The sequence below is a fragment of the Sciurus vulgaris genome, assembly GCF_902686455.1.
Source record: "Sciurus vulgaris genome assembly, chromosome: 5".
Taxonomy (NCBI): Eukaryota; Metazoa; Chordata; class Mammalia; order Rodentia; family Sciuridae; genus Sciurus; species Sciurus vulgaris.
The window spans coordinates 168142558-168154742 of record NC_136465.1 but is presented as its reverse complement, the minus strand read 5'-3'; the positions used below and the strand labels follow the sequence as shown (position 1 = coordinate 168154742).

Here is a 12185-nt window from a genome sequence, read left to right as displayed (position 1 = left end):
TGTTGCCTGAATGCTGTTTGATTCTTGACCCTTATAAAGAACATCTTGACCTTACTTACTGGTAGGATGTGGAGAAGATTTTATGTGACTGCTAGGGATTCCGAAGCCCTGAAAAATTGATTGCTACGTATTGAAGCCTACAGAAACATTTTGAGCAGGTTTCTGAAGGATCAGACATGAAATTTGGTTGTCCTGACACATTGCCGTTAAGCATCTGCAAACCTTCCATACTTGCTGGCCAGTAGCTGCTGGGTAACTCCCCACCCAGCTATTCTCCCCATTCCCTATGTCACTAGCTGTCTCTGCCCTTCCTCCCAATACCATCACTGTCTCGCCAGAACTGCACACCACGGAATGGACACTTGGTCTAGCAGAGTCCCAGTGGACTCGGGCCTCTATGGCTGACTTAAGTTCACTCAAGTTGGAGGATGGATGCCCTGCCATCCAGGTTGTTAAATATCCCCCATGAGATTCAATCATCTAATTATCTTGCTCTTAAAGAACGTGCAAGACATTTAGAAAATAAGCCCTAATCTTAGAAAAGTAGGTAGGCCCTAGAATTTGGGTTGGCAAGAGAATTAGAGCCTTTTCTTGTCCTCTCAATGGAGGCAATACTCCTTTTCTTGCTGTTGTTGTTGTGTGTTTTGTTTTTCTTTTTCCTCTTCTTGCTTTTTTGGAGGTGAGAAAAAAATTAGTAAATGCAATTCTTCACTCATAAGTCACAATTAGGCTTGGGTCTTTTAAAATAAAGCGCTGATTTGTCTCCATACCTTGTTTCTAACTTGTTTTTAGATCCCAGTTCCTTTAGGTACACAGAAAATGAGACCAGGAAAAAAAAAAGAAAAAAAAAAGAGGTAAGAACAGGTTTCCCTGCTTCCTTTTAGAGATGACTTTAGGGCCCCCTAGTGGCCGTTTTAAGTCCTTGGGTTTCTTAGGATTAGGTTTCCTTGACCCTAAGAAAAAGAGACCTTTCAGAATCTCTTCTGGGACAGGTAGAATAACTGTGTGGAGAGAAATAAATAACGATTGATTTAAAGGATGCAATATTTTTGAATTTCTCAATTCTTAGCAAAGCCTGTGCTGATTCTTTAGAAACAACAGATATATCACCTTACATCTTTTATTCTGCATTCCTTGTACTATATTATGCCATAGCCAAAATTCTTTTAAGACATTTATATCTTTGTTTGTGTCAAAGGGCTATAATTTCTAGGCAGCCACATCCAAACTTAGTTGCTTGGACTGGGGAGTTGAGAAGCTTTACAATTTTCCAAAGGAGTTTTTAATGGGGCTTGGGTGGGGCTTGACATGATATGAACTTACCAGATGATTCAGACTGTGGAATATTTCCCCCCACAACATTCTTACCATTTAGAGCATTAGCCGTGCCACTGACTTCAACGTTCCAACCTCGAATTGATAGAGAAAAGCGTTTCTGTATTCAAGGTGCTTACTGATAAATGGAAGTAAGTTTTGTGAGATCCCCTGACAATGAATTACGTTCTTAGTGTATCTCACTGAATATGGCTCCCTCCCCCACGATGGTCATGTTTTTTCTTTCCAAGATCTAGATTATGGTAATTATAATGGAGATGTTTCTTTCCCACATGCCTGTCTTTTAGTTTCTAATGCAATTCAATTATTTCTTTTTTTGCTTGTAAATTTCAAGTCTCTCTCCTTCCCCTTATTAATATGCTAATGTATTGTAATAATGCATTTTACACCATTAATGAAGTGAAGCAAGACAATAAATAAAAAGAAAGCACAAATTCTTGCTTTAACTTTACCAGGTTCCGGGGCGGGGGTTGGAGTGGGGGAGGAGGAAGAGAGTAGGAAGGACATTCGGCCCGCAAAAAATAAAAATGATCCCCTTGTTTTCTGCGCGTTCTAGAACAGAGCTGCACGTCAGAGGAAGAACTGAGCTGCCTTCGAGCTAAAAGGCTTGGCATTAAACTTTGACACTTTAATGGTCTCTAGGATATTAGATGATATTTTATCATATAATGTTCTTCTCCGACACGGTGATGGCATCAAAAACATACGATCTCTTCTGCCTGCAACGCGCACGGTGAGCTTCATCCCCGCAGAGATAAGACAGCAGGACCCCGGCTTCGCAGTTAACTTATCTCGAAGCTCCAAAGCCAGCGTTTTTTACTTCTTCGCCGGGGACGCTGCTGCTGGAACCGCTACCTTCCTTTCGCATTCTCCTCGGCGGGGTCTGGCTGGGTCTGCCGCTGAGACTAGGTAAACAGCGCTCGCGAGCAGGGGCAGAGCCGGCGCGGGTGGTGGTGGGGGTCGTGGTCTAACCAGGCTGGAGAGGTGGGGATGGGGGAAGGGTTCCGGCCGGGTCAAGGGCTCCTGTGTTTACCCGGGCGGGAGTCAGGTCTGAGCCGCGCAGTGAGCGGACCTCGGGAGACCTTGGCCCCCAGCCCGACCTCAGGGAGTGTGGTCAGCGCGGCAGCGGGGGCTCGGCGGCCTTTTCTTGCGCACCCCTCTCCGCCCCATTCTTCTCCCGCTCCTTCCAAGAACTCGGGTGGGCTTCCCGCTGCCTAGGCTGAGGTCTGGAACGAAGAGAGAAGCGCCCAGAAGGGAGGCAGAGACCCGCGGCCCGCGGGGCTCGGCAAAGGTGGGGAACCGGGGGGAAGGGGACCCCAGAAGCCCTGGGACCGAGCTGTGGAAAAACCCGGGAGCTGGATTGCGCGCCCGGAGCTCCGTCTCTGGGTCGGAGTTGTCCATCCCTTGCGTCCTCTTTCTCTCCCTGCCCCTGCTTCCGATTCCCTGGGTTTTCTGTAGAGGGAGTCCCCCTCCTTCCATCCACTCTCACACCCTCTCCCCCTTTGCCCCTACCAATGCCACCCACTCCTTCCGTGGCTCGGGAAGACTCGGCACCACCACCCTCGTCCTTAGGACTGGGAGGCTGGAAGTCCATTCAATGGGATGTTGCATTCTTGTACCAGGAGGGAAAGATCAAGAATAAAATCAGAATGGGGAGGGCGGCGTGTGTGAGTGTGTGAGTGTGTGTGTTGGGGGGAGCACGGAAATGCAGTTTTCCCCAAAGAACAGGGAGCCTCGGACAGGATTCTTGTGTACAAAGCCCAAAAGGATGCTGTCAGAGCCCTCCAATAAGGCTCCCCGCTGACTGCCCCATGCCCTGCCCACCTCCAAGAGAAACGCGGCCCCAGTAGAAGGTGGAGGGGGAAAACTTCCTACTTTCCACGACGGCTGTTTTATAAACGGGGGTGGGCAGTCTGCACCGTCCGGCCAGCCTGTGAGCGTCTCTACAGCGGCAGCTGCGGACCCGTCCCGCTTCCCTTCCCCCTCTTTCCGTGAGGCACGCCAAGCCCGAGGCGGCCGGGAGCGGCCCGGGTGGGGGGAGAAGGGCGGGGAGCTCCCAGCCAGCACCCTTTCATCGCGATCCCGCCCGGGATCCCGGCTCCGGGTGTTGCTTCTGCCTGCGTGCCAGGCAGCCGAAGAAGCAGGAGGGAGGAGCCTGGTCGGGGGGCGGAGACCGGGCGAGGGTGGGCGCTGGGTCCCTCCGCAGCGGCGCTGTCCATTGGTCGGCCGGGTGGTCACGGGGTTGGGGGCGGGCACCGAGGCGGGCTCCGGCCCCGCCCCCACTCGGAACCCGGCCCGGCTCGCGGTCCCCCCCAGCTGCACAGACATGACACAGACACACAGTCACTGCAGCTGCTGAGCGAGCCCGGCGCTCAGGGCACGCGTGGTGGCGGGGCCAGCCCCGAGCCCGGACCCCAGAGCCCGCCAGCGCGCCCCCCCGCCGGCCCCCGCGCGGCGGCCCCGGCTTGCCGGGCGCAGGAGGGAGGCGGGGATCGCGGATCGCGCGCCGGCTCCGGCCAGCGGCGCCCGGCTGCCGCCGGCGGCTGCAGCGGCCGCTCAGCTCCGAGTGCCGGGCGCTCCGGGAAGCCGGCGTTCCTCGGAGGCAGCGGCGGCCGAGGTCGGCGAGCGCTCCTGGCGGCGGGGGCCGCCCTCCCCGGCTCCCCGCACCCACCGTGCTGCGCTCCGCTCGCCGCGCCTCCGCTCCTGTGACCTTCCCGGAGCGCCACCCCCGGCCCCGCGCCCCGGGCCCCGCGCCCCAGGCCGGGGCGAGGCCCTCTCCAGCGCCTTCTTCTCGTGAAGCCGCGGGCGGGCGGCGCAGGCCCGGGGGGAGGAGGCGCCACGGTTGGCTGCAGCCCCCCCCGCCGGCCGCCGCGCTCGGCGCCCGGCCCGGCCGGGTCCGGCTGCCTCTGCCCCGCCGCTGCGCGGAGCTGGGGCGGCCGAAGCTGGGGGCGCGGCCACGCTCACCTCTCCCGGTCGGTAGCGGGCAGGCCCTGCCCTGAAGGGGCGAAGCAGGAAGAGTGAGAGGTGGAGCCGGCCCCGGCGGCCGCCCCCGGGACTCAGCCCGAGGCGGACCCAGGCCCCTGCTCATGCGGGGCGCCCCTGGCTTGGAAGAGTGCTCGGGGCAGAGAGCTGCTCCAGGCAGCGGCCCGGAAGGAAGAGGAAGGGACAGTGCTCAGCCTGGGCAATCCGGACCTTCTCTGTGGCGTTTTGAACCCCGGGCTGTCCCAAAGTCTGCGCTTGGCGCCGCCACTGCGACTAGGGCAGCACCTGCCTGGACCCGGACCTGGACTGCCTGAGGCTAGTAGGCGGCAGCATCTCCACGCCACCCAGCTCTTCCGCGGTCTCCCTCTGCTTGGGGGCAGTCACGGCCAAGGTAAGAGCTCTGGGATGCAAGTGAGCGACGGGGGCGCTCTGGTGAGCAACGCTGGACAAGTTCTCTGAACCTGTGGCTGGTACCCCCTGTGCTTGGGATGCCGGCGGAGAGGAAGGCAGGCCGTCAAACCCTCTGTTGCTTGGGCTGGGAACCATGGAGAGACTAGAGGTGGAAAACCCTAGTCTCTGATGTCCCGGGACTTACCTCAGGGCCTGCCAGGCTCGGAGGCAAACAGGCTGCTGATGGAGAGCAAGCCAGGAAGTTTCCCGTTAACACCAAGAGATGTGTTCCGCCCTGTAGCCCCTTGCCTGGGCTTGTTGACTGAGCTTCTGTGCTTTGGGGAGCCTGTTATGTTTGGACTGGTCGCTCTTTGTGCTGTTCACCTACCTTCCCAGGGATGATGCTGTAAACTTTGTTTGCTCCTTGTTGCAGAGAGACCAATTTGGGGGTGAGCCGTCACAGTTTGCAAGTCTCTCTTTAGGGCAGAGTGTGTGGTTGGCAACAGTATCTGTAGGCGAAAACCCAAGGAGCATTGGAAGTCGTGTTAGACAAAGCTGCTTGTAATGAGTGATCAGGGTATAGTGGTCCAGGTATTTCTGTAAATGTCACCCTTGAAGGTGGGAGTGAGGATTCCAAAGTTTGCGCATCCTCCTTATTTTGTTCCTTGCTTTATTATCTTCTTCTAAACGTCCCTTTTAAAGAACCTCGGTTCTATAAGCCTGTCCTTGCCTGTTTCAAATTTATTAAACCTATGAGCTTCCCAAGGAACAATCAGATTTTAAATGGGTCACTTCGGAGGGAACAGATTGTCTCTCACACACTCAATCCATCCCCCGGGTGACCCTGTTTAATGGGGATGGATTTTTTCTGTCCCTGTGCTGATGTACTTCGGTCGAGCAGGTTTCTGCTGAATTCCGAATCTGTGAATTTTGTCACTCAGTCCATTAAAATGATCTCCTGAGGGAGCAAAAGAGCGGCTTACATTTTCTGTGAATGTCACAGGAAGTTTTACAGGGTCTTACATAAGTGCCCCGAGAGAGAGAACCTGGGCTTCTGCTTCCTTCAAGGGGATTCAGGGTGGGGGCGGGTGGGGGCGTCCTTCAGCTTCACCTAAATGTAACTCCTTCTCCCTCTGACACAGGTGGAGACCCAAAGTGCTTATTCACTCGGTGGAGGCAGTCACCTCAGGCTAATCTTCCTCCTTACCTCTCCTGTCTTCCCACCTCAGGATCAGCTTTGATAGACTGAAGATAAGGGCAGGTTCTAAATTAGGAAAAGAACAGTGGTGGTTTCTTTTTCATCTCTCACAAATGGGTGACATGAATGGATTACTCACTGGCATGCTGGGGCCTCACTGAGTTGGGGGAGCTAAAGAAACCTGCTTTAGGTTTTCACACATCTCTTAAGTACCTCTGGTTTTCAAGAGTGCTCTACTTTAGTGAAAATTGCTTGGGGAGAACACATATTTATCAAGCTTGGCCCTGTTAATTCTATTCCAGGAAGGAAGCAAACGATTTAGATCTTTGTGGTGACAAATCCCCCTAGTAGAATAGAGAGGTTTCTAAGAATCTTAGAGGTCTGGAGTGAGCAGCAGCTGCCAGCAAGTATAGGTCCTGTCTGCTAAAAGAATGGGCCAGGTCATGGACCAGGATTTGAGGTAAGATAATTCAGATTCCTTTAGCTTTAAACCACAACTGGAAGGCTCTTGGAAATAAAAGGGTTTTTTCACCTCATCATTGGTTTTGGAAGTGTTTCTGTCTCTTGAGCAGGTTGTCAGGGGTTCCCTTGGTTTTTGATTCCTGACCTGTCCTTTTAAAGTTGATAGAAGGCAGGAGGGTGTGTCCTGTAGTGTCTCCATCCTTTAGCCACCTACAGGACACTAGGGGGGACTGGTTTTCTATTCCACTGCCAAAGAAGAAAGCACAGGGACTGATGTTAGCTTATCTACACTCATGAACCTAACTTTTTGTCCCCCGCTAGGCACTAATGAATGGATTCTGAACGCTTCAACAATAGGCCTCTCACATCTGAAGTGTCATTTGGACAACTTAGAACTAGTTAACTGCAAAGTGTTTTGTGAAATTCTGAAAGACTCATTTATTGCTTCTAAGTGTATAAGGGCTATGCGTTTTGGGAAGGTGAAATCTCCTGAAAAGTCTATCCTTTGGACGTTGAATTATGCTGACTTTAAATTCCCTATTTGTGATCAGAACGTAGTTTTCTGACTATGTAGCCCGCACGGTCTTCATAAAATCACAGTACTGCAAAACGTCCCTAAAATCAACCCTATCAAACTTAAACTTTCTTGCTGTCTTCCTTTTATGAGTACATATCTTATGCAGATGTTAACATTTGGTGGTATGCTTGCACTTGTATCTGAGATGTGTTCTGTACTTTTAACACTGTTAAATCATTAGTGTCTGATTCTTACAGCAGAATTAGAAGATAATTGGTTCCCTGAAGGACAAAGCCCTATTGCCCCTGCCTCCCCACAATAACCGCCTCTTATCAAAGCTGACCCCAGAGGTGGGAAGACACGAAAGGTAAGACGTAGAATCTAGAAATGACTGCTCATTTCAGAATACTGACACACAAAAGGCAAATGTCACCAAGATTTAGCTCTTACAGCATTCTAAAAGGTCCAGCTGAACATATAGAAGTTCATTGTTTGGAACCCACAAACCTGCATGAGTTATTTCATTTTCTTGAACTCTGGAATCTCTTAGACTGTGTGAATCTTTGCTCATCTGTATAGCACGTAGTTAGGTAGTTTAAGGGGAGCTATTATGGTGCTCTAGGAAAAATGGCCAGCATAAAGCTTTATTTCTACTATTGAGGCTTTGTAGGTTGATTCTCGTAGGTGCAATATAGCCAAGGGGTAAGAGATTGGAGCAGGAAAATACCAGTGCATTTGCCATTGAGCCTTGACTGGTGAAAATTGATCCTGGAGGGATATATTCTGTGGTCCTAAAGCATGAATGAACTCTTGTGAATTTGAGGCAAGAGAGACAACAGAGGTAGAGAAAAATGTTCATGCTGGCCTTCTTTGGGGGTCCATAATCCAGGTGAAGCTATGTTTGTGACCAGAGAGTCTCTGAGAGGAGGGAGCAATACAGGTTTGTAGGCATGTGACCCAAGGGACCAAGAGCTCCAGGCCCCTGCAATTGATGCACCTTGGGGACACAGCCCCCTCACAGACGCTGCTGTTGTTCCCAAGGCATCCCTATTCCACTCCGGAGTATTTGACATTGAGAGGTTCTCAGTATCTCTTGGTAACTTTAACATTTGGTGAGTGAGAGGCAGAAGCCAGTTTGTTAAATATATTTGAGAAGACATTTCTCCTTTTAATTTAACATTAAGTGAACATTTACTTTGTGGCAGGTGCCACGTGCTGTTCTGTGGTTATAGCAGTTCTGCATTTAGCTTCTGGTCTTTTGGGGGAGGCAGATATTGAGCTATTGCTGTGAGCTAAGTAATAACATGCCGGTTTGTTCAAAGGATGACTTTGAGCTTGCCAGGATAGTAGGAAGGAAGGAAGGAAGTCCCAGGTAGACAGAGAGCATGGGAACGACAATGAGTGCAGTGTGTGTGGTAGTTAGTGTGAGTGAAAGGTGAAATGTGCCAGAAGAGGCAAGCTTGGTGCTAGCAGGGCGAGACTGTGATAGAATTTCATGCTAAGGACTGTGCCGGAGCTTCATGCTCTATAGATTCAAATGGTGGCAGCAGGAATGGTTGCTGAATAAGATCCCAGAATGCTAGTTGATTATCCCACATTGTTATTAAATACAGAAAAAGATTTTTCTATTTCTTTTTTTTTTTTTTTGTCCATCATCCTTCTACATATAGCATTTTGCCTGTTCTTTCAAAAACTATTAGCAATGCAAATAAAGGGTGCCCATCAACCTAAGTCTGCCCTCTTGTGTACACGAATTACACGTGGGGCTTTCATTATGTGATTATGCAGCAGTGGGAAAAATGACAATGTTACTTGACAAATGATGTAGTATGGGGGAAAAAAACAAAACCCTTTCCTGGGAGAACAAATTCCATTTTGTCGAATTTGTTTCCGGATGGAGTTACAGTCGCATTTAATACTTGAACAAGGTTCTTACGTTGTAATCATTTCAGTTCTGACCTAAACTTTCTTTGCTGTTGCAAAGGAAGAGATTTATAATATTGAGAATAGAAGTATGTGTGTGCACGTGCGCCTGTGCGCGCATGGGTGTATACGTGTGTGTTTTGTAGGATGGGGAACCATAGGCATCCATCCCTTAGCCTCAGCATCTTGGGGGGTTGCTTCTAGGATGTCCCCGCAGAGGCCAAGCTCACATACGCCCAGGTTCCTTATTAAAGTGGCATAGTATCTGCATCTAACCTTTGCACTCCTCCCTTATACTTTAAATTATCTCTAGATTACCTAAAATACCTAATATAATGTAAATGCTATGCTTAGGGAACAGTGTCAAGGAAAACAAAAAAGGTCAACCTGTTCTGTATAGACAACAGTTCTTTTCCTGAATGATTTTCCATCGGAGGTGGTTGAATCCTGAGGTACAGAACCCAGAGCCATGTAGACAGCTGACTGGCTATGGTGAGGAATATAGGCAACAGTGTAACTGCCTGGAGGATAGGGGAGCTAATGGAAAATCTGTTACAACCGTGGTCACCAGGATCTCCTGTATTGAATTTTTCAGAAATGAATTTTTCAGGACAGAGGAGGTAAAATTTGAAAGTGCTCTTGCTGACATGCTTGCTTTGCCCCTTGGTGGAGTAGAAGACAGGGTGGTTTAAGTAAAACCAGGAGATCTGGGGACGGTCTTGCTTCATCCTATGCTAACTTGCTCTGTGGCCTTAGAACACTTCTTGACATCTCTGGACTTTTCAGGCACTGTCTATATAAGTAGAGCATTATTTGTCTACTACTAGGAATTTAGAGGCTTGGCGAGGGAAAGAGCTTACCTGAGCCAGGTAAGGACAAAGCTCAGACTACTCCTTAGGGTTTAGCTTTCTGGCTCTGACCAGTTCAAAGATGTGCTTTACCTTGCAATATAAAGCATTGCGGCCTTTACTGTGTGGGCTGTTCCCTCTGCATGGTGCAGACTGCATTGGAACCCTCCCTTATAGGAGGCTGTTCACACCTAGGAGGCCATTCACACCTAGGCTGCTAGCCTTGCGGGCTTTCTTCAGACTGGGGAAACCTGTTGACTCTGGAATGTTGCACTATTCCTGAGTTGCCACTTGAGAATGAAGTGGTTTGTGATTAAAAAAAAAAAAAGAAGAAAGAAAGAAAAAAGAAAAAGAAAGTTGACCATTTTAATTGTTTCAAAATTAAGTGGATACAAACTGAGTTGATGCTTCAAGATTTTGCAAAGCCTGGATTGTAACTTGGTTGGGACACCCTTTCATTTGACCTTGTAGGGGAGCTGTTGGGTAAATATGAAGGGAGAGAGCAAATGAAGGAAAATGGAGCAGAAGAACCATTGTGTTGAAGTACAAGTCAGGAAGAATGCAAATGACTTCTTTCTGTGTCTCCCAGTTTGTGAGTTGCTTCTAAGGTGGCTCTTCACCACCACTGGCCTCCTGAGGGTGGAGGGCATTGCCCAGCAGAAGGAACAGATTTGGAGTACGTGCAATGTACTCCAAGGTGTGTTGCATTATCGTTTTAATATTGAAACTAAGTTTGGGAGCACTCTAAGAGACTTGGCATATGAAATCTGATCTTAAAACCAAGTGATTTAAGATAAGTAATTATTTGAGGACAAAATGATTTTTATTTTACAAAAGGGATTTATTGCAAGCCTCCTTTTAATTGCTAGTTCCTTTATTATATTTGAAATTATTTGATTAATATAATCATGATGGACACTTTTGGGACCCTCATCTGTTTGTCACAGCCAAGGACTTTCCAGACATAAACTGAAAAGTTTTAAGAAATAACCCTCTTGGTTTATCTACTGAGGAGACCAATTTAGAACTTTTACAGAAAGAAGTACAGGAAATGTAAACGGTCTCAACTGCTAACCTGTCACATGGGGTCACTTTACTTACTCTTGGCAGATCAGTTATTTAACTGTTCTTTATGGAGGGAAAAATCATAACTCCCTATGTATAGGAGTCCCTTACCCACTCTCACATTGCCCCTCTGAGAATTTATCAAACACAGAAGCAGTTTAAAAGTAAGTGAGGTAAGACTTCCCAGGATTCCGAGTCTTCATAATGGTGAAGATGCGGAAATCATTTTGTTGCTGCTAAGTGTGCAGCAGTGGAGGCGCAGAGACAGGTAAGAATGAAATAGCCCTCATGCGTGCCCACCGGGCCTTCTTTCACCCCCATGGAACTGTCTAGGGCTTCTTGAAAAAATTATTATTATTAATATTATTTTTTTAGTTCCTCATCTCTTAGGGAAATTTCCAAAAACAGAATTTCGTCTAGGAATGGAACAAGATGGAGGCGTTTAAGGCTCCAGAGGTAATTTTGGGCAACCTGGAGTTGTAGGTAATCACAGGCTGGTGCTGGAATTGAAAGTGCCGTCTCACCTATAATTTGAGTCTCTCTTGTCACATTACGGGCTGTGCTTAGGACAGGCAGCAGACACAGATGGAAATGGAGCCTTCACTACTGGGAGAGCTTTGCTCTTAACGCAGTCCTTTTCTGAATTACCAAGGCCATTTGGGAAGAAGGAGCTTGGCTGATCTTCCCAGCTCCCCACGGTAGCATTAGAATTTAGGGGGATTTATAGCAGAACGTGGGCATGTGGAGATTTCTTCCTTCTTTTTAAAAAAAATTTATATTCAGCAAGGAATCCTGGACTCTTGTGAGTATTAATTCTGTGGTTAGAAATTGCTTCAGCTGCCTGGGCTACGTTAAACACGTATTTGTTATTATTGAGTCAGGTTACCATTCTCATGGCTAACTGGAAACCACCCATGACCCCCTTTAGTTTCCAGAACAGTCAGTAGGTTGTAATAAACCAGCTCTATTTGCCTCCCAGCCTGGTGGACAGATACCAGCTTTCATTTGAAAGTGGCATTTAGTGGTGGCTTCAGGAGCCAAAGGAGGAGCAGGCAGAGTGATAGTGGAGTGGGCTTGTCCCGCCTCCAGGAGTGGTGCCTGGTGCTTAGTAGGTCCGCGTTCACCAGGTAATCGTGTCCACCCCGAGGGGTGCGCTGAATGAATGAATGGTCACCTTTGCGCAAAGACGGTAGGGTAATGGGGAGGGAGCGGCTGGGACTCACAGAAGGACGTTAGACCTAAGAGGTGATACCAGCCAGGCCACTCCAGGAAGCTTTCATTTAGAAAACGTGAAGGACAGACATTTCAGATTGACAAACGGAATTCTCTGAGGCACCATTGTTGCCCTGCAAACGTTGATGGCTTTGTGAAAAGCCAGCTGAGTACAATACTGACATGGTGCCGTGTTTCCTCTCCTCCGGTTGGTGGGGATTTCAGCTTGTCTGGAATGAGAAGAGTGGGCGTG

The 12185-nt window shown here is 49.0% G+C and overlaps 1 protein-coding gene across 4 annotated transcripts in view; it reads left to right on the top strand.

Annotated features, from left to right (window-relative positions):
- The first annotated feature begins 1927 nt into the window (after positions 1–1927).
- LARGE1 (LARGE xylosyl- and glucuronyltransferase 1) overlaps positions 1928–12185 on the top strand; it is a 493033-nt gene continuing 482775 nt past the window's right edge. The window contains exons 1-2 of one of the 4 annotated variants that reach the window (XM_079141608.1): positions 4168–4708; positions 7145–7251. Coding sequence is in view for 1 of the 4 variants with exons in the window: in XM_079141602.1 (XP_078997728.1) it covers positions 1967–2244 (278 nt within the window). In the remaining 3 variants the exon portion in view is untranslated. Of the gene's footprint in view, positions 2245–4167; positions 4709–7141; positions 7252–12185 lie in introns of those variants that run through there. The other 3 variants (XM_079141607.1, XM_079141602.1, XM_079141604.1) reach the window with 3 other exon arrangements.